We start from the raw sequence: 20922 nt of genomic DNA, 5'->3' as shown, positions 1-20922 counted from the left end.
TTTTCCCGTCGTTACGGCATCGCAAGTGTTAGATTTCCGTCGCAAAGATAGGGCACCTTTAACATGGTGTAAAAATACTCCACCATGTTAAAGTATGCCCGTCTTTCCCGCGTCGCTTTTGAATTTTTTTTACATTTTTTATTTTTCCCGGCGTAAGTCTTTTTTTCACGTCGTGATTCACAAAACGTTGGTGCGTCGTAATTTCGCGCAAAGCACGTCGGGAAATTTGCGATGAGAGCATGCGCAGTACGTCCGGCGCGGGAGCACGCCTAATTTAAATGGTACCCGCCCCATTTGAATTGGGCCCCCTTGCGCCGGACCTGTTTACAATACACTGCCACAAATTTCCAGGTAAGTGCTTTGTGGATCGGGCACTAAATCGGAAAAATTGCGGCGGTGTAACGTAAACCGGTTAAGTTACGCTGCGCCCGCTCTACGTGAATCTGGCCCATAGTACTTTCTCAATGTACTTTAATAAGCCAGTGAATATTGGTACCACCAGGGCTAATTTTCTTAAACAATAGGTGCTGGAACTCAACTATGACCCCCCCCCCCCCCAAAAAAAAACTCCCTCTACACACACCCTCCAACTCGCATCAAATAGTGGGTGTTGTCAGTCAAATTTCACGAACAGTTGGAGGGTCTTAAAGGGGCAATAAAATACCAAGATTGCATTACATGCAGAGTTCAGGAGGGTTGCACACAAAATGCAGAGCTATCACTTATAAACACAGAAACCGGACTTCTGTGTTTACAAGTGATTGTGGTGAGCAGTCAGTCTACATGTATTAATCTCCTGTATATATGTGAGAATCCCTGCAAATTGTACAGATGTTCGTTCTCTGCGTGATTTGTATAATCTTTTACGTTTTGCACATATACAGGTAGATAACCGCAAGCACCAGTTTTTCCAATTTTTCTTTTTTCTGTTTTGTTCCTCTCCCCTTTTGTTTTTTAATATGGCATTCTTGACATTTTCCTCCTTTTTTTTTTTTTTTGCATGCTCTAATTGGGCCACCCAGTGTCATTTGTGATCCTTTTAATTAGATATTGATCTTCCTTGCTTTGAATTCTGGCATTCTAATTATTACGTCTCTGTGTTTATACACGTCCGCATACTGTTACGTGCTTAGATTATATCTATTGCAAACTGAAACTACATAGTTAGTTTACTGTATTATTTCATCAAGGTCATAGACTGCTTATGGCTCTTAAGGGTTTTTAATACATGGATGCATAACTTCAGACATTGGAGGGAGCAATCAAAATAAATGATGTTACAGCCGCAGAAGAAATGACCTCTTGGCAGGTGGCAGGAAAGTTCAGCTGCTTGATTGTTTTTACAGGCTACTCACCTGGGCAATCGGTGAGCCGGAGAAGGAATCCACCATCAGCAGAAGTTGACCATAGAGATTTCCAGGGAACAGATGGTGCCTGGTCATCTCTATGATTCTCGGAGGTCCGGGCGTAAAGTTATGACATCACACCCGGGCCTGGCAGTTGTAAATACTGCCATGTACTTGGCTGGAAAGTCAAGATCGTCCTGTCCTTCTTTTTTTTTTTTTATCTTGGTCTTTCCAGCCGGGAGGAGGGATGTGGGGTATTATCGACCCCACATCTCTCCATAAAGAGGACCTGGCACTATTCCTATTACAAGGGATGTTTACCTTCCTTGTAATATGAATAAAAGTGATCAAATTTTTTTTATCACAGGGAACGTCTCAAAATCTAAAAATGAAAATAAACAATAATAAAAAAAAATATTAAAGTGCCCCCGTCCCTGCAAACTCGCACACAGAAGCAAACGCATATGTACCTTGCGCCCACACTTGTAAATGGCATTCAATTCACACATGTGAGGTATCGCCCTGAATGTTGGAGGGAGAGCAATAATTCTATACCAAGACTTCCTCTGTAACTCTAAACAGTTAACCTGTAAAACAAATTAAAGCATTGCCTAGAGGAAGGGAGTCACCTCTCAAGGTAGAAAATGCAATGATGAACCTCTTTACCAAATCTGAAGCCCTGGGTGTTGGCAATGCATGTAGAAATGCAAATGAACGAGGATATCTGGACAGCCGCACTCCAAAAATATTGCTTTTTATTGTTAAAACAGGATCACAGGATACATGCCGCAGCAACAGGATACAAGCTGCCGCGTTTCACACTAAAACGTAGTGCTTAATCATAGCTGAAGCGTTGCCTAGGGAGAGTTTTGAGTACCAAAGTTTGGCGCCATTCCACGAGTGAGCGCAATTTTCAAGCATGACGCGTTGGGTATCTATTTACTTGGCGTAACATCTTTTACAATTTGGGCTAACTTTAGTGTTTTGGTTTTTTTTTTTGTATTGTTTTTATTGAAATGTTTTTTCTTCCAAAAAAAAGTGCATTTGAAAAATTTCTGCGCAAATTCCATGTGACATAAAAAGTTGCAACGACCACCATTTTATTCCCTAGGGTCTCTGCTAAAAAACATATAATGTTTGGGGGTTCTATGTAATTTTTTTCCCCAAAAAATATGATTTTTACATGTAGGAGCGAAGTGCCAGAATTGGCCTGGATGGGATGTGGTTGAGTATAAAATAAATATATTTCCACATGCTACCAGAAAACTGCCGCGCTTTAGTTATGTCATTGTATGATTTACTATACATTTCACTTTTATATTGTGCATGTGTTGTTTGAATGTCTGTGTATATATGAAATATAAAATATGATGTAGGTAACCGTATGCCAATATTATCAGCAGTAAGCAGGTGTCATCCATTGCAGAACAAATGAATTTATTACATATCTGATTGTATGATAACAGCATGTTTAAAAACTAGTAAAATTGTCTAGCTTTGTAAAACTGAATTGACATTATATAGAAATGTAGAACATTAGATGTATTTGCCATTAGTACAGTGAATAAAACAGTATATATGTGGTGTAAGTGGTTTGGGACATCTGTACAGATGTATCACATTTTACTTTTCAAGTTTGCTTGACAGGGTCAGTGCTGCTTGCCCATATGATAAGGTTGGACAACATAGTAGTAGCCAGCATCTCCTTGGGTTGCGTAAAGCTGTCTACAGGACCATCAGGACCAACTTCCGAATTTCCCGACTGGCAACACTGTACATGCTTAAGAAATATCCTTTCCAATAATGGATGTTAAGAGTGATTGGATTGATTGCTAACATATCTTGTAAAGTGGACTTTAGGTGTTTCAATAGGACAATATATGTACATTGGAAAATAATGCCACAAATGATTCCAGAATACTGTGCCTTATGCCACGAGCACCGTGGCAAACATATCTTCTAATATGTTCACACCCAAAAAAAGTATTGATCTTGAACTTTTTAAGTTAGTTTACTGTTAGTGATGGCACAAGGGACGGAGTCTATATGAATACAGTACAATACAAGCTCTAGCAGTCAGTTAAAAAATAATAACATTTCCCTCCCCTTCTCCCCATGATTCTCCATAATAGAATTTCCCTCCCCTTCTCTCTGGGATTCTCCATAATAACATTTCCGTCCCCTTCTCCCCAGGATTCTCCATAATAAAATGTCCCTCCCCTTCTCCCCAGTATTCTTCATAATAACATTTCCCTCCCCTTCTCCCCAGTATTCTTCATAATAAAATTTCCCTCCCCTTCTCCCCAGTATTCTTCATAATAAAATTTCCCTCCCCTTCTCCCCAGTATTCTTCATAATAAAATTTCCCTCCCCTTCTCCCCAGTATTCTTCATAATAACATGTCCCTCCCCTTCTCCCCAGTATTCTTCATAATAAAATTTCCCTCCCCTTCTCCCCAGTATTCTTCATAATAAAATTTCCCTCCCCTTCTCCCCAGTATTCTTCATAATAAAATTTCCCTCCCCTTCTCCCCAGTATTCTTCATAATAAAATTTCCCTCCCCTTCTCCCCAGTATTCTTCATAATAAAATGTCCCTCCCTTTCTCCCCAGGATTCTCCATAATAACATTTCCCTCCCTTTCTCCCCAGGATTCTCCATAATAACATTTCCCTCCCCTTCTCCCCGGGATTCTCCATAATAACATTTCCCTCCCCTTCTCCCCGGGATTCTCCATAATAACATTTCCCTCCCCTTCTCCCCGGGATTCTCCATAATAACATTTCCCTCCCCTTCTCCCCGTGATTCTCCATAATAACATTTCCCTCCCCTTCTCCCCAGGATTCTCCATAATAACATTTCCCTCCCCTTCTCCCCGGGATTCTCCATAATAACATTTCCCTCCCCTTCTCCCTGGGATTCTCCATAATAACATTTCCCTCCCCTTCTCCCCGTGATTCTCCATAATAACATTTCCCTCCCCTTCTCCCCGTGATTCTCCATAATAACATTTCCCTCCCCTTCTCCCCGGGATTCTCCATAATAACATTTCCCTCCCCTTCTCCCCAGGATTCTCCATAATAACATTTCCCTCCCCTTCTCCCTGGGATTCTCCTTAATAACCTTTCCCTCCCCTTTTCCCTGGGATTCTCCATAATAACATTTCCCTCCCCTTCTCCCCAGGATTCTCCATAATAACATTTCTTTCCCCTTCTTCCCAGGATTCTCCATAATAACATTTCCCTCCCCTTCTCCTTGGGATTCTCCATAATAACATTTCCCTCCCCTTCTCCCCAGGATTCTCCATAATAAAATTTCCCTACCCTTCTCCCCATGATTCTCCATAATAAAATTTCCCTCCCCTTCTCCCTGGGATTCTCCATAATAACATTTCCCTCCCCTTCTCCCCGGGATTCTCCATAATAACATTTCCCTCCCCTTCTCCCTGGGATTCTCCATAATAACATTTCCCTCCCCTTCTCCCTGGGATTCTCCATAATAACATTTCCCTCCCCTTCTTCTCCCCATGATTCTCCATAATAAAATTTCCCTCCCCTTCTCCCTGGGATTCTCCATAATAACATTTCCCTCCCCTTCTCCCCAGGATTCTCCATAATAACATTTCCCTCCCCTTCTCCCCAGGATTCTCCATAATAACATTTCCCTCCCCTTCTCCCCAGGATTCTCCATAATAACATTTCCCTCCCCTTCTCCCTGGGATTCTCCATAATAACATTTCCCTCCCCTTCTCCCCATGATTCTCCATAATAACATTTCCCTCCCCTTCTCCCCAGGATTCTCCATAGAGTCCCATGGGAAGTTGGCGTTTGCATTTAGGAATGGTCACCAGAAAAATGCCAGACAATATAAAGTTGATTTACTAAAGGCAAATATACCATTTGATTTGCTTAGAAAATGAGGTGAAGCTCTGCTGACTTTTGTGTAATGCTGTTTTTTTTATGTGCTCCTGATTGGGTATTCTTTGAGAATTCATCACATTCACAAGTCTATTTGCATTCACGTCTCATTTTTGAGTTCCCAAACTCTCTCTACACAAGGTATTGTCTCCCCTTTCAATGGCAGATTTCTCATTCATATATTAATTTATTTTACATTGTGGAACAGCCACGTAAGAGATTCAGAGGTGCAGCTGCAGCCATGATCCTGGCATAACTTTTTAGACACAGCGATCCCTTTTCTGTAAATTCTGTAAATTCTTTAATTTATTTAGTATGTGTGTGTGTGTATGTGTGTGTATGTGTATGTATGTATATATATATATATATATATATATATATAACAGTTTGCTTGTACAAGCGGAAAAGTAAAAATTTGTACAGCATGTTCTTTTTATAATTCATATAGCACAATGACATATTTTATACATTTGAACAAAAGGTATTCTGACATATTCAAAGTTTTAACCTGGCATAGTTTTTCCTGCCCATTTTATGGTTGATATTGCGTGCATGTATGTGTAGATGTAAAGTGTCAGCTGTTCCCTGTGCCTCAGTACCACAGAGCTAATAGACTTGGTGTACCTAAACCTAAAGCTTGTTTTTTTTTTTTTTTTAGTTATAGATACAGTGATGAGAGGTCACTACCCTTGTCAAGTTTTTATTGCTGCCTGCATCCTATTTTGATTGATTTACTCTCGTTGTTATTCTGGTGATGTCTATTGCAGAGACTTAAAGTGGTTCTAAAGGCTCAAGTTTTTTTTTACCTTCATGCTTTCTATGCATGAATATAAAAACCTCTTCTCTGTGCAGCAGCCCCCCCCCCCAATAGATACCTGAGCCCCATCACGAACCAGCGATGTGCACAAGAGCCACTGCTCTCCGGCGACTCCCCCCCCCCCCTCCTCATTGGCTCCCACTGCTTTCAATCCTAGCCAGTAAGCCAATGAGAAGAGAGAGCGGTGGGGCCGAGCTGAAGCTCTGTGTGTGAATGGGTAGTAGAGCAACGGCTCGGGAGCAAGCCTGCTTGAGTGTCTCCATTGCAATCTGCTTGCCCTGGGGGCACTCGAGGGAGGGGCCAGTGGCAGCGGCAGGGGACCTCAGAAGAGGGGGATTGGAGCTGCTCTGTGCAAAACTATTGCACAGAGCAGGTAAGTATACCATGTTTGTTATTTTTAAAACCAAAAATAATTCCATTTAATATCACTTTAAAGTAAGAATAATTCCAAAAGAGACTTTTCTTTACTGTGGAGAGCTGTTTTCGTTTCTGCTGTATATACAATATACAGGATAAGATATATAAGGAAACCCCCCCCCCCCCCCCCCCCCCCGTGAGATGGCAAGAAAAACAAATCCTTCCCTCATGTATCAAAAAAAAAAAAAGTTGGAAGCTTGGCTTTAGATTTACTAGTGCTAAGAAGCTGCTGCTGCTGCTGCTGCAAAAAGGCCAACACATTTACTGGTATACAGAAATTGTTCAATGTTGTTCCCAGAATTTGCATAAGTGATGTTGTTAATATTTAATTTTCTAATTGTCATATCCCTTACACAATATCTTTTAGGTAAATTATCATTTTGAAATCTGAATCTGAGCCAAAAAAAGCATTTCTGTCAATTTCAGGGATTCCTCCTGAATACTTGATAAACATTATGGGCCAGATCCACAGAGAGAGTACGCCGGCATATCTACTGATACGCCGGCGTACTTTCAAATTTCCCGCGTCGTATCTTTAGTTTGAATCCTCAAATTAAGATCCGACGGCATCTGGGTTAGATCGGACAGGCGTACGGCTTCGTATGCCTTCGGATCGTAGATGCAATACTTCGGCGTCCGCTGGGTGTAGTTCGCGTAGTTTTCCGCGTCGGGTATGCAAATTAGCTATTTCCGACGATCCACGAACGTACGCGCGGCCGTCGCATTTTCTTACGTCATCTCTAGTCGGCTTTTTCCGGCATATAGTTAAAGCTGGTATTTTGCGGCGTATAGTTAGACTTGCCATGTTAAGTATGGCCGTCGTTCCCGAGTCTAAATTAGATTTTTTTTTTGCGTAAGTCGTCCGTGAATAGAGATGGACGTAATTCACGTCTAAGTTAAAAAAATGACGTTGCTGCGACGGGAAATTTAGGGACGGCGCATGCGCAGTTCATTCGGCGCGGGGACGCGCTTCATTTAAATGAAACACGCCCCCTACTTGCTGATTTGAATTACGCGCCGAGAGATACACTACGCCGCCGTAACTTACGGCGCAAATTCTTTGTGGATTCAAAGAATTAAAAAGCAAGTTACAGCGGCGTAGCATATCTCACATACGCTGCGCCTATCTAATTGTATGTGGATCTGGCCCTATGTTTTCTGAATAGACGCATGAAGATTGAACAAAGCAGAAAACAAATGATTTACAAATTTACTGAATGTAATTGGTGTTATAAAAGTGTTTGCAATTGTTTTCATGCTTTTTGGGCCTACTGCCAGCTCTTGTATCTAGAAGTTGCTCATGTGCTGATGCAGGTTGGTAAGCTCTAGTCTTGATGTCCTTTAAAATAATTTCTTGTAACATTTTTGCTTTGTTTTTCATCACACACTGTAGAAATAAAATGGCTTATCTATGTTAAAAGCAGTCAATCTGTTAAGAAAATCCTAATTGTGTATGATCCTCAACCCGTGCATGTATGGCATTTCCAAACTAGTTCTTACTTTTCTTAACTGTAATCAAACTTATCCCTTAAATTCCGAGATAGACAACGTGACTAACTACATCTGCGTGGTTCCTTTGAAAGACCTGGGCATGGGTTTAAGCGAAGAGCAGGTGTCTGAGGAGGAGGCCCACAATCTCACAGATGGCTTTAGCCTCCCTGCTTTGAAGGTAGGCACCGTACCGGAACTGCTTAACGCCTGTATATTAAAGCCCAATTGAAGTCACAGATGTTTAATAATGATACTAACAGCCTTTGTTTTCATAGTCTAATCTCAATTTTGTTGTTACAGCAGTTGTACAGGGTGTCTATATAACTGGGCAGCCCGAAATTCAGTATGACCTGGTCTGGTAAACCCTACTCTCTTCCTCCGCACTGCAAGTGTGTGTGAGGACACTTTTGGTGAGGGGTGTGACCCCCTATTTATCTATTTTGGCATAGAGTACTGGGGTGGGAGGGCAGGAAACACATTTCCACTGAGAGAAAGGGAATGTTTGGGACCTTTTTTAAAGCAATAATCGGTTACAAACAATATGCAGCAATGTAAGACTTTTAAAGGCTTGTGACTTCAGCTGAGCTTTAACGTAGTTGTAAAACTCAGACATGAATTATAAACTAAGCATATCCCTTTATAGTGTGTTCTTGTCTCAATCCAGTGTCACTTTTGTCTGCTGCTTAGTTCCGCTGCTATCGGCATAAATCGCTTCTGACAGGTTTTCCTGACACCAATCACACCATACCTTTTACCTCCAATCAGCTCTCAGAGCTCTCCTCATTAAGCGCTGCAGAGTGTAATTTTAAGCTCTCCAGCCCCCTCGAAACTCTCAGGCAAGCTTTAAAATTCAGCACTTTGGACGGATGTAGAGATGAAGGGGCTGCAGATACAGGTACAACTTAGGAGGATTTGTTTAATCTCTGTGTATTATCTGAGGCCAGTCACTTCACTGGGTATATGTAAGGGTTTATAGTCACTTTAAACATTACATGCCTTTTGGCATTATAAATTTACAGTAGTACAGCATTCTCTTTCCTGGGTTACACGGATGAAGCACCCTGGGGTTTAGTCAGGGTGCTCCTCACAAATTTACTTGCCAAGAGTAGCCATCTTGGTCGATTGATGGAGATCTATTGTTTGTTTTCTGTTTGACCTTGTTGCACGTTTCTCTTCTACCGCTAGGTGGCTGGGAACTTGGTGGTACTAACCACCAGCCAACCCAAGTCAGGTTATGGGTATATGGGGTATCTCAGCCAATGGACAGGGGTTTTCTTGAATCCCTTGGCCAGCAGGGAGAACCTATATATTTGTGGGAGGTCAGGTGATCTGGGTTCTGTGCAACCTGGATGGCTGTCTGGGTGGACGGGTGTCATATGCCCTGAGCTGCTAGGCCGGAAATTGGGCCTAACCCGGGGGGCATTTGGCTGCCAGACTGTGTGAGGGCCTATCCAGAGGCAAGAGGGCAGCGCAGGGTTGGGACTGCAGCTTGCAGTCCAAACAAAAGTGATGGTTCTGTTGGCAGAAGAACCTGTCAGTGGTCGGAGGTAGAAGGGAAGCTGTCACCACAAAGGAACCAACCACCTTTACCAGGGACCACAGTGAGTAACTAAAGAAAGTACCGGAACCATATTCTCACTGAATGAGCACAGTGGAGAATCGGAAACTTCAGACGGTGATGAAGTCAGGGACCCAACCAGCGGAAGAGACGCTTGCAGGGCAGCCTAGTGAGTCAAGCCAGGGATCTCGCCGGTCAGCAGGGGTGAAGCTTGAGAATGATCTGGAGTGCCAAGCTAGGGACCCAGCAGGAAAACATGGGTGATGTTTGAGGGCGGTACCAGTGAATCGGTGGGTCTAGTGAGAGACCGGGAACTCGGTGTTGAAGAACTTCAAGAGGCAGTTGTAGTGTGGAGCTGAAAGAACTGTTATGTTTGAGTTAGGAACTGTTAAAGGACTATTGTCCTAGGAGACAACAATCCTGCATGTGCAGAAGTGGCACCTTGCTGGGGCATTTCCCTGCACGGCTGTCCTCCTATTGAAGTCTCAGAGTCTGCTAATTGAATCTATAACTACTTAAGGGTGTCCGGACCCTAACACTCTTTCCCCCAAAAATACAAAAAGGACTGTCAAAAGAAATAAAACCGCTTTTACACACAAGAAGTGTCTTGCGCCCAACGACTTTCACCACCTTTGCACCCGCTATGCCTCACAACCCACTACATATCGATGGATGACAGCTATCTTTTGGCCTTCAAGGTCCTCATTACACTGGACAAGGCCGGAGACCTTGCTACATGTATATTAGATGTTAGTGTACCTTTCTCCAACTATAGTTGGATAGTATATTAAAGGGTAATTAAAATTTTTTTTAAGATAAATTACCAATACCTTCCCTACTTATATCTGCGGAGCCAAGCACCATTCACCCTTATTGGCCAGAGCTGTGACATGATCATGCTGACCATGAACACCAGCCTTTGCCCCCTGTCGAATAATGCCCCCTTCTGTAGGCGTCCGCCCCTCACACGTGCCCATGATGTACAAATCCCCCCCCCCTGCAGATTTGCACAAGCAGTGAGGGCGTGTGGCACTATGTCGGCTAAAGTGCGCAGGCCCCCTTAACAGCTGTTTGTCAATTCCCAGGTTCGATTGCTTTCGGCGGATCGGTACTGCGCAAGCACTGCCCATGCGCAGTGGCTGGCATTATTTGACAGGGGGCATTTCTCGTCACAATGGGGGCATAATTCTGTCTGGGAAACAGCTGTCAGAGCTGTGTGCAGAGTTTAACCCTTTTGTTGTGATCCAAGGTTTACTTTGGTTGCAGTGGGGGGGTGTTACACATATTTTTCAGCAAGAGTGTGTATACCTTTCACAAGCAGACTGTTGGTTTTCTGATGAAAGCGTTCTGCACTCCATTATCTTAGATGGCAGATGGGACCCCTGATATCTTATTAAAAAGAACTTGTCACAAAGAAATTATGTAATATAGGAAAATTTGTGCCCCCTATATAATATACAATAAGAGGGCACAAAGTATAAGTTACAGAGTGAAAAAAAAACATGCCGGTGTAGAACAACAAACGGCACAGAAAAACAACAAAAACAGTGTGGGAAAAAAAACACAACCCTAATATAACTTTGCCTAGACAGATATGTACATGACATTGCCCTCCTGCCGGAGGTGTGTTACATAGCGATTCAGTGCGTGACCCCCTGCCTATTACTACAGGAGAATGTCTGCTAATACGGTCTCCCCCCTCCCCTATACCCCCAGGAAAAACTGAAATCTTTAAGTATATTAAAAAAAAAATACGTTTTAGTGGGGGGAAAAAAGTGCCAGAAAAATAAGGTTGTAAAGGTGACCAAAGGAGTGAGCTGCTAATTTGTTGTCTGACTGAATAATTGGGGCAGGGAGATGACCAAGCAGTATTTGTTGGTTATTAGACGATCGGGTTCACTGCCAGCTTTCCTGGCCCCTTCCTCCTGCTGAGTGCCCCCATAGCAGGGTTCCCAAGCAGGCTTGCTCCTCAGCTCTGTGTGTCCATTCACACATGGAGCTTGGCTCAGCTCCGCCCCCGCTCTCTCCTCATTGGCTCACTGTCTGTGATTGACTGGCTCCCACTGCTGTCTCAGCCAATGAGGAGGAAGAGACCTGGGAGACCTTGTGCACGTCGCTGGATCTAGATGGGGCTCGGGTAGGTATTTAAGAGAGGGCTACTGCACACAGGTTTTTTTTTTTTTTACCTTTTTATGTATAGAATGCATGAAAGTTAGAAACCTTGAGCCTTTACAACCACTTTAACTTCTTAAACGGACAGATTACCTGAAGAGGTATAGTTGATGATATTTCTTCTTTTTTTTTTTTTTTTTTTTTTTCTTTTGTCTTTTTGATTGTTTACAGGATTTAATGAAAACTTTTTTTATTGTAATGATTGTCTATTCTGCCTTTTATATATTCCGAAATTGTGCTGCCATGAATTTTCATAAGTGGATTATTTTTGTCTTGACAGGTTCTGTTTCAGCTCTGGATAGGCCAAAGTTCAGAGTTCTTTCGGCGCCTAGCCCTACTGCTGTCTCCTGAAAATGCATACCAAGGCCCAATCACTAACCCAGAGCTGCTTCCACACTACATTTGGTGTGATGTGGTTCAGGATCTACCTCACACGCAGTCTACCTGCTTAACTGAACTGAAACGTAGCTATGAGTTTTATCGTTACTTTGAAACACAACACCAGTCCAGCGCAGAGCGCACAAACAGGAAAAAAAGGGAGACCGGGGAGCTAAACAGTCTTCATGGGGCTGTACGGAGTCTGCAACTACATCTGAAAGCACTACTCAATGAGTAAGTGTAAATCTAAGTAAAACCATGTTTTGTATAGGGTATTTGTGCTCGCTCATCCATGTCTTTATGGACCTTGCTTTGTGCACTGGTCCAAATCATTTCGTGGAGGGGGATTATGGTGCGGGGTTGTTTTCCAGGGGTTGGGCTTGGCCCCTTAATTCCAGTGAAGGGAACTCTTAAGGTGTCAGCATACCAAGACATGTTGGTCCATTTCATGCTCCCAACTTTGTGGAAACAGTTTGGGGATGGCCCCTTCCTGTTCCAACATGACTGCACACCAGTGCACAAAGCAAGGTTCATAAAGATATGGGTGAGGGGGTTTGGGGTGGAGGAACTTGATTGTCCTGCACAGAGTCCTGACCTCAACTTGATGGAATATCTTTGGGATGAATTGGAGTGGAGACTGCGAGCCAGGCCTTCATCAGTGCCTGACCTCACAAATGCACTTCTGGAAGAATGGTCAAACATTCCCATAGACACACTCCTAAACCTTGTGGACAGCCTTCCCAGAAGAGTTGAAGCCGTTATAGCTGCAAAGGGTGGGCCAACTTAATATTGAACCCTACGCACTAAGACTGGGCTGCCATTAAAGTTCAAGTGCGTGTAAAGGCAGGCATCGCAATACTTTTGGTAATATTGTGTGTGTATGTGTATATGTGTGTGTGTGTGTGTGATATATATATATATATATATATATATATATATATATATATATATATATATATATATATATATACACACACACACACAGTATCTCACAAAAGTGAGTACACCCCTCACATTTTTGTACATTTTATTTTCATGTGTCAACACTGAAGAAATTACACTTTGCTACAATGTAAAGTAGTGGGTGTACAGCTTGCAATTTTCTGTCCCCTCAAAATAACTCAACACACATCTATGTGTAAACCGCTGGCAACAAAAGTGAGTACACCACTAAGTGAAAATGTCCAAATTGGGCCTAAAGTTTCAATATTTTGTGTGGCCACCATTATTTTCCAGCATTGCCTTAACCCTTTTGGGCATGGAGTTCACCAGAGTTTCACAGGTTTCCCCTGGAGTCCTCTTCCCCTCCTCCTGGTGGATGTTAGAGACCTTGCGCTCCTCCACCTTCCATTTGAGGATGCCCCACAGATGCTCAATAGGGTTTAGGTCTAGAGACATGCTTGGCCAGTCCATCACCTTTACCTTCAGCATCTTTAGCAAGGAAGTGATTGTCTTGAAGGTGTGTTTGGGGTCGTTATCATGTTGGAATACTGCCCTGTGGCCCAGTCTCCGAAGGGAGGGGATCATGCTCTGCTTCAGTATGTCACAGTACATGTTGGCATTCATGGTTCCCTCAATGAACTATAGCTCCCCAGTGATGGCAGCTCTCATGCAGCCCCAGACCGTGACACTCCCACCACTATGCTTGACTGTAGGCAAGACACACTTGTCATTTGTACTCCTCACCTGGTTGCCGCCACACATGTTTGGCACCATCTGACCCAAATAAGTTTATCTTGGTCTCATCAGACCACAGGACATGGTTCCAGTAATCCATGTTCTTAGTCTTCTTTTCTTCAGCAAACTGTTTGCGGGCTTTCTTGTGCATCATCTTTAGAAGAGGCTTCCTTCTGGGACGACAGCGATGCAGACCAATTTGATGTAGTGTGCAGCGTATGGTCTGAGCACTGACAGGCTGACCCCCCCCACCCTTCAACCTCTGCAGCAATGCTGGCAACACTCATACGTCTATTTCCCAAAAACAACCTCTGGGTATGATGCTGAGCACGTGCACTCAACTTCTTTGGTTGACCATGGTGAGGCCTGTTCTGAGTGGAACCTGTCCTGTTAAACCGCTGTATGGTCTTGGCCACTGTGCTGCAGCTCAGTTTCATGGTCTTAGCAATCTTTTTACAGCCTAGGTCAGGGGTGTCAAACTGGCGGCCCTCCAGCTGTTGCAAAACTACAAGTCCCATGAGGCATTGCAAGGCTAACAGTTACAAGCATGACTCTCACAGGCAGAGGCATGATGGGGACTTGTAGTTTCGGAACAGCTGGAGGGCCGCCAGTTTGACACCCCTGGCCTAGGTCATCTTTATGTAGAGCAACAATTCTTTTTTACAGATCCTCTGAGTTCTTTGACATGAGGTGCCATGTTGAACTTCCAGTGACCAGTATGAGAGTAAGAGCGATAACACCAAATCTAATTTAATTCCGCCCTCCTAAATTATCTCATGAAATTACACTTAATTGTTTTATGCAGAATTAAGTTACAAAAATAAATATTAGCAACAACTTTATTCGTGCCTATCAATGCAGCCTGACCAGTGCCCACCAATGCAGCCTCATCTGTGCCCATCATTGCAGTGAGCTGATTATAGTAATGGTTGTTATTTGGGAACGACTAATTATAGTGTCAATAAGACTCTTGGAAATTACAAAACACGCATGAAACTGTATAATTGTAGAGTGGCATAGAATAACATGAAAAAGAGGAAATCCAACCAGCAAGCCTATATTCATACTTGCAATGTTTTGTATCTTTCTTGTCCAGAGTGATCATACTCGAGGATGAACTAGAAAAGCTTGCATCCTCTAAGGAAACCCAAAGCATGACAACTGAAGCTTCATTCATCCTGGAAGAAAAACTAAGGCTGATACAGCCCCATGTGCAGGCCAGTAACACATGCTGGGAGGAGGCCTTGTGTCAGGTGGAAAGGATGGTTCGGAAACCCCCAGCTATAAAAGGTATAATACACCTCTGTTGTACTGGTTTCATAATTTTTTTTTTGACAATGCAGGTCTTTGCTATTGCTGCCTATAAAATTACACACATGGAATTTGCGGTCACATGCTGACCATGTGTTTTGACTTAAAATAGTGGAATTTTTTTTTAAAGGGGTTGTAACCCCTCCTGTTTTTTCACCTTAATGGATCCTATGCATTAAGGTGAAAAAACTTCTCTCAGTTACCCAGCCCCCCCGTTTTACTTGCCTGAGCCCTGTAATGTCCCATGCCGAGGACGCGTCGTCTCTGCCCGGGGTTCTCCGCTCTTGATTGAATAGATAGCAGCGCAGACATTGGTTCCCGCTGCTGTCAAATCCAATGACCGGGGGACGGGGCCGAGTCCTGCATTCGACGGCAATGGACGCAGAATGCTGGACACGGACGCGCTCCCACAGGGTAACCCCCTGGGAGAGTGTTTCCCAGAGGGGGTTATCTGATGTAAGGGAGGAGCCGCCGAGGGACCCCAGAAGACGGCGTTCTGGGCTACTTTGTGCAAAACGAGCTGCACAGTGGAGGTAAGTATGACATGTTTGTTATTTTTTATTTTTTTGTGAACCTTTAGTATCACTTTAAGTTGTCCATTATTGTCAATCTCATTACATCAGTTATTCATTTATAGACCATCTTAACCATGAAATTATGCCCAGTGCCACATAAATAATGTTTTATTGATTATTTTGCATTTAGTTTATAGTCTGAAGTGGGATAATATAATGAGAATAACATTTTCATCCAGGCTTATCAATTGTTATACTTTTTTTTTTTTTTTATACAACGCCAACAGTTTCTGCAAAGCTTTACAACATAAGGACAGACCGTACAGTTACGATATAATTCATGAGGAAGCAGGGGCCCTGCCTGTTAGAGCTTACAATCTAAAAATTGTTCTTTTATGTCATAAATGCCCTTTTTTTTTTTTTTTAAATAGCACAGGAGAAAGTGTATGTGTGATGCAAAGTGCACTTTTCACCTATAGTTTTTAATGCAGTTTTCTGGTTCAGTGGTTGCACTCCTTAAGCCTCGTACACACGATAACAATATCGGACAAATGATCATCCGTTTTTATTTTTTTGCATACTGGTCTCATATGGAAATGCAATAGGTTGCTAAAGTTAGGAAAATTCTCATACGACAGAATACAACTTTGGAGGTGATGTATAATGTATTCTTTCATTTCTGAGCATGCGTGGTCTTGGTCACACAATTTTTTATTTATTTTTTTGTACCAAATACCCTACGAATTAAACAAAAATCATGCCTTCTGTTGTGGTATGAGAAGAATCTTTGTGCTTGTCCCTTCGGATATTTTCGCATAACCTGTCGTGATCGGCTCTCAAATGCTGTGTACTAATGATCAGATTAATGGAAGATCACTTCTGAAAGCAGTATATATTGTCCAATTTTTCCATTGTGTGTGTACTAGGCTTTCCTTGCTTCTGCCACATGTCAGGTCATTGATATATTTAACCTTGTGTCTTAGAAACTGCAAACAACTCTTGTGAAAATTCACATTGCCTTATGGTGCCCAATGTGCCTCCCCCCTTACGAATTGAAGACCGAGATCCGGTGCCAGAGGAACAGGTAACCCAGGAACTAGTCTATTATCATCTTTTTTTTAACAAACAAGGTTGGTCTTTATTGAGTCAACGAAGGTGCAAGACACATTACAAGCAATAAAACAAGAAAGCAGGGTACATCATACACACAGTACATGAGATAGGGGGCAAGCCCCATGATATGTCGAGCAGGGTACATAAACCAGGGAGGCAGCAATACCAAGACAAAGAGTATTTAAATGAGTGAGCCACGAGCGGGGAAGGGGAGGAGGGGGAAAAAAAGGGGGGGGCGGGAGGGAAAGGGGAGGAGCGGGAGGGGAAGAGGAGGGAGGCCCACATCTACCACTACACAATGGAGCAGACACATCTAGATACAATTTACATGGGATTAATCCAAGGGCCCCAGACTCGCTTGTATTTCAACGGGCAACCCCTATTAATGTATGTCAGTTTGTATAGAGGCAAAGCAGCATTAATTGAGTCCATCCACGCTCCCACCGTGGGGGGCGCCCTAGAGTTCCATTAAAACAGAATTACCTTTTTAGCATAAAAGAGTAACATTGATAACAGGGTCTTAGTAAATCGAGGTCTCTGGTCATCATCCTGTATCCCCAAGAGGCCTAGGGCCGGCTCCACCGGAACATCTAACTGCAGACGAACATTAATAAAGTCAAAGACGGCGGACCAAAAGTCCGAGAGCTTGGGGCAGGCCCAGAACATATGGACGTAGGTGGCTTCGGGAGATTGGCATCGCGGGCAGTTAGGAGAATGTTGGAAATATTCCATGCAGCCTCTGAGGCGTATAGTATACCCTATGGAGGAACTTCGTCTGTATCAACCTGTCTCTGGATGATATCACTAACCTATAGCTATCTTCAAAGCAATCATCCCAGGATTCCCTATCCAGGGACGGGATATCCCCCTCCCACTTTCTCCATAATGACTCCATCTTCGGGGAATCCTTCCGCAGCAGAGTTGCATACAGCTCTGACAGGGGTTTAGCTAGGGAGCTCTGGGCCAAGAGATCCTCCACCACATCCAAACCCAAGACAATAGGGGCCCCAAACTGGGCCCTGAAGGCATGCCTCAGTTGGAAGTAGCGGAAAAGCATCCAGCCCGGCAGGCCATACCTGCCCGCCATCTCCCTAAAGGGGAGCAGAGCTCCCCCGGAGACAAGGTCCCTCAGCAGCTTGACTCCATATCTGGCCCATAGGTGCGGATCGGGGATAGATCTAAAGTGCCCCAGGGAAGGGTTACCCCACAACGGAGTGTAGGGAGACCACCGGCCCGGAGACATGAACCGGCGCCTGGCCGTCCCCCACACCCGCAATGTAGTTTTGGAGGGGGCTGGTAGCGAAGGGTAAGCCGAGACCCCTCTGTACGCCAGATTGCTGAGTTCAGAGAGAGATCCTACGATAGCCGCCTCAAGGCAAACAGCCGCATTGGCCCTGGACTGCTGAAACCACCATTGCACAGTCACCAGTATAGCCGCCCAATAGTACACCAATCCCCCAGAGCAGAGAGGCAGCTGGAGAGTCGATCTAGCCAATCTAGGGGTCGACCCTTTCCATAGAAAAGAGCCAATGCAGCTATCCAATTCTCTACAAAATGAGGGGGAGATCCAAACTGGGCAATTCCTAAATACGTACGTAAATTTTGGTAAATATATAATTTTTAGCACGTTAAAGCGTCCCAGTCTATTATCATCTTACTATCAACCTTCATGTTTTGCTTGTTTAGTTTTTATTAGACCTAAATCTCTGGATCCCCACTTACTGAAATTTCTGCTAAAATGTCCCTGTATTCTGCTAACATATCACTGTTTTCTTTCTTTCTTTCAGGAATTAGTAGCCTATGTGGAAGACCTTGCTGTAGACAATGAATTTATCAGGGATGACGTCTACCTATTTACACCAGAAGAGCGGGAAAGACAGAAGCGAGAAAGGGAGGAGTCTAAGAGAGTTCTCCAAGAGCTAAAGGCTGTTTTAGGCTTAAAGGCTTCAGAAGAAGAAAGACAAAAATGGAAGCAACTGCTTTTTAGTGATCATGGTGTGTATTCCAGATCCCCTTCCAAAGTGTTACCAATGTGTCATACACAAGTGTACATTATAGCCCCCATCCAGTAAAATATATTTTTATAAGTTTTGGATATTCTGTGGAAGGGTTAGATCCTCAAGCTTTTATTGCGGTCTGTGTCCCTACTGGTGGTGGACTTTCCTTCATGAGACAGGAAGTGGAGAGAATCTCTCCAGAGAGAACACCTACAGAAACACAATATTTTTTTTAATGCAGTGGGAATTGGACAGGACCCTGTTAATTTGTACAGCTGTCTGTGTACCACCCTGAGAAATTCTATTCATTTTGTTTGAGAAGGAAGTAAGATGAGGATTTAAAGTGATTGTAAAGTTGTTATTTAACATGTTATATTTACCTGCTCTATGCCATGGTTTTGCACAGAACAGTCTAAATTCTCGTCCTCTGGGGTCACCTGCTGGTACTCTGGACTCCTCCTCTTTCCTGTGTGCCAGTGCCACCATAGGAAGACGCTCCCTATGGTGACTCATATGCTGGCTCAATTGACCCACACAGTGCGGCTTGGCATTGAGTCCAGTGAGGAGGGAGAAAGAGAGTAGCACCATATCGACATCAGGCTCAGGTAAGTATTTGGGGGGAAGCTGAGAATAGAAGATTTTTTTCCTTAATGCAGAGAATGCATTAGGGTAAAAAACCTTCAGCCTTTACAACCACTTACAGAGATACAGTTCTACCCTATTCTTAGATATTTAAAAATGTTAAAATCCAGTTTTAGCTGGAGTTGTGCTCTTAATGACACATCTGTTAAGTTATTTTGCAAAAAAAGCATTGGCCATTAAGTGGGTTGAGGGCCTTTCACCGCCTGAACTGTGGACCAGGCCATTAGAATGTTTTTTTAATTCTTCGTTGAGGGACACGGGATATCAAGACAAGTTACACTGTCGCTACAAGAGGATTTGGACACTAGCATATTAAAAAAAAAAAAAGCGAACTGTCTAGGAAAACCCCTTCCACTCCCAGCATTCCAGAATAGTCCCATACTCATCCTGCAGGGTCAACGTATGGCCTCCAAACTATTGGTGAGTGGGCCATGTAGGCTATCATTTTTATCTCTGTTTTCTGAGGGTTTACAGTGGAAAGGGTTATTGCTGAGAAATTGAGCACTGACATAATCTCTTAGGTGGCGTGTCACAAGCACGCTCTGATTCAGTGTGAGGTAACACATTCCTGGCTGCGCAAGGACCTGATGCGAATAGCCTGGTGGAAGGTTGTCTTCTGCTTGAATCCTAACTTGGCTTTAGCTCCATCAAACGTGGCCCCCTTCTTGTTTCTATCCTGGTAGGATTTTACCAAATTTGTGCAGGACCCCAGCAAAAAAAAAAAAACTAGACCCAAAGTGCCCCGTTCAGCAGCATGCCTTTGGGAACTTTCACACTGGGGCCGCCGAATCATTAGCACTAAAGCACTGCTCGTGTTCGCGGGCCTTATAGCGCTGTTTGGCCATTAGCGGGGCGCTTTTAACCCCCGATAGAAGGGGTTAAAAGCACCAGTGTTTATGGCTCTTCAGAAGCGCTGCCCTTTAATTTCAAGGGGCAGGGAGTTTTGGGAGCGCTGTATACAGCGCTCTTAAACCACCCCAAAGATGCTGCTTGCAGGACTTTTTACAATGTTATGCAAGTGCACTGCCCCAGTGTGAAAGCATTCGGGATTTCACATTCAGGGAGCATGGGAGACAGTTTTCAGGCGCTATTTCTAGCGCTAAAACGCCTGAAAACTGCCTCCGTGTGAAAGGGGTCTTAGACTTAAAAATCATCTAACCCCGCAGACCAATCTTATGGAATGAAGGAGTGCCTACACTTTCCAAAGTGGAGGATATCTGTTAGCCTTTGCAAACACTTTGACAGACAACACCTCAGACATCTGGATGCAGAAGGTGATTTATAGGGCCTAAAAGCTAGAGTTTTGCTCTGTTTCCTTCCTGGTTCTTGGTTTACAACTTGGTTGTGCCAGATTTGTAGATGTTCATATAGCCCTTGCAAGCCTTCTGGATCAGGGGACTATTGTCTCGTTTCCTACATGTCTTCAATCTACCATTTCTGTCATAGCCTCCCTCCATTAGCATGACCTACTCACTTCTGGACATAAAAGACGCATACTTGCATGTCCCTGTTTGTCCAGCACATCGGCCCTTCCTTCACTTTGTGTCCCCAGCACTTAGTTTGTGGTCCTGAT

The 20922-nt window shown here is 43.6% G+C and overlaps 1 protein-coding gene across 2 annotated transcripts in view; it reads left to right on the top strand.

Moving 5' to 3' along the window:
- The window catches only part of VEZT (vezatin, adherens junctions transmembrane protein), a 66228-nt gene that overhangs the window by 40463 nt on the left and 4843 nt on the right, over positions 1–20922 (top strand). The window contains exons 6-11 of one of the 2 annotated variants that reach the window (XM_040344116.1): positions 2994–3134; positions 8017–8164; positions 11997–12328; positions 14868–15061; positions 16581–16681; positions 18498–18705. In XM_040344116.1, coding sequence (XP_040200050.1) covers positions 2994–3134; positions 8017–8164; positions 11997–12328; positions 14868–15061; positions 16581–16681; positions 18498–18705 — 1124 coding nt within the window. Of the gene's footprint in view, positions 1–2981; positions 3135–8016; positions 8165–11996; positions 12329–14867; positions 15062–16580; positions 16682–18497; positions 18706–20922 lie in introns of both variants that reach the window. The other variant, XM_040344115.1, reaches the window with a different exon arrangement.

The sequence above is a fragment of the Rana temporaria genome, chromosome 3 (assembly GCF_905171775.1).
Source record: "Rana temporaria chromosome 3, aRanTem1.1, whole genome shotgun sequence".
In the NCBI taxonomy this organism is placed as follows: Eukaryota; Metazoa; Chordata; class Amphibia; order Anura; family Ranidae; genus Rana; species Rana temporaria.
Note: the sequence above shows the minus strand (reverse complement) of the source record. Positions and strands in the feature narration are given on the sequence as shown.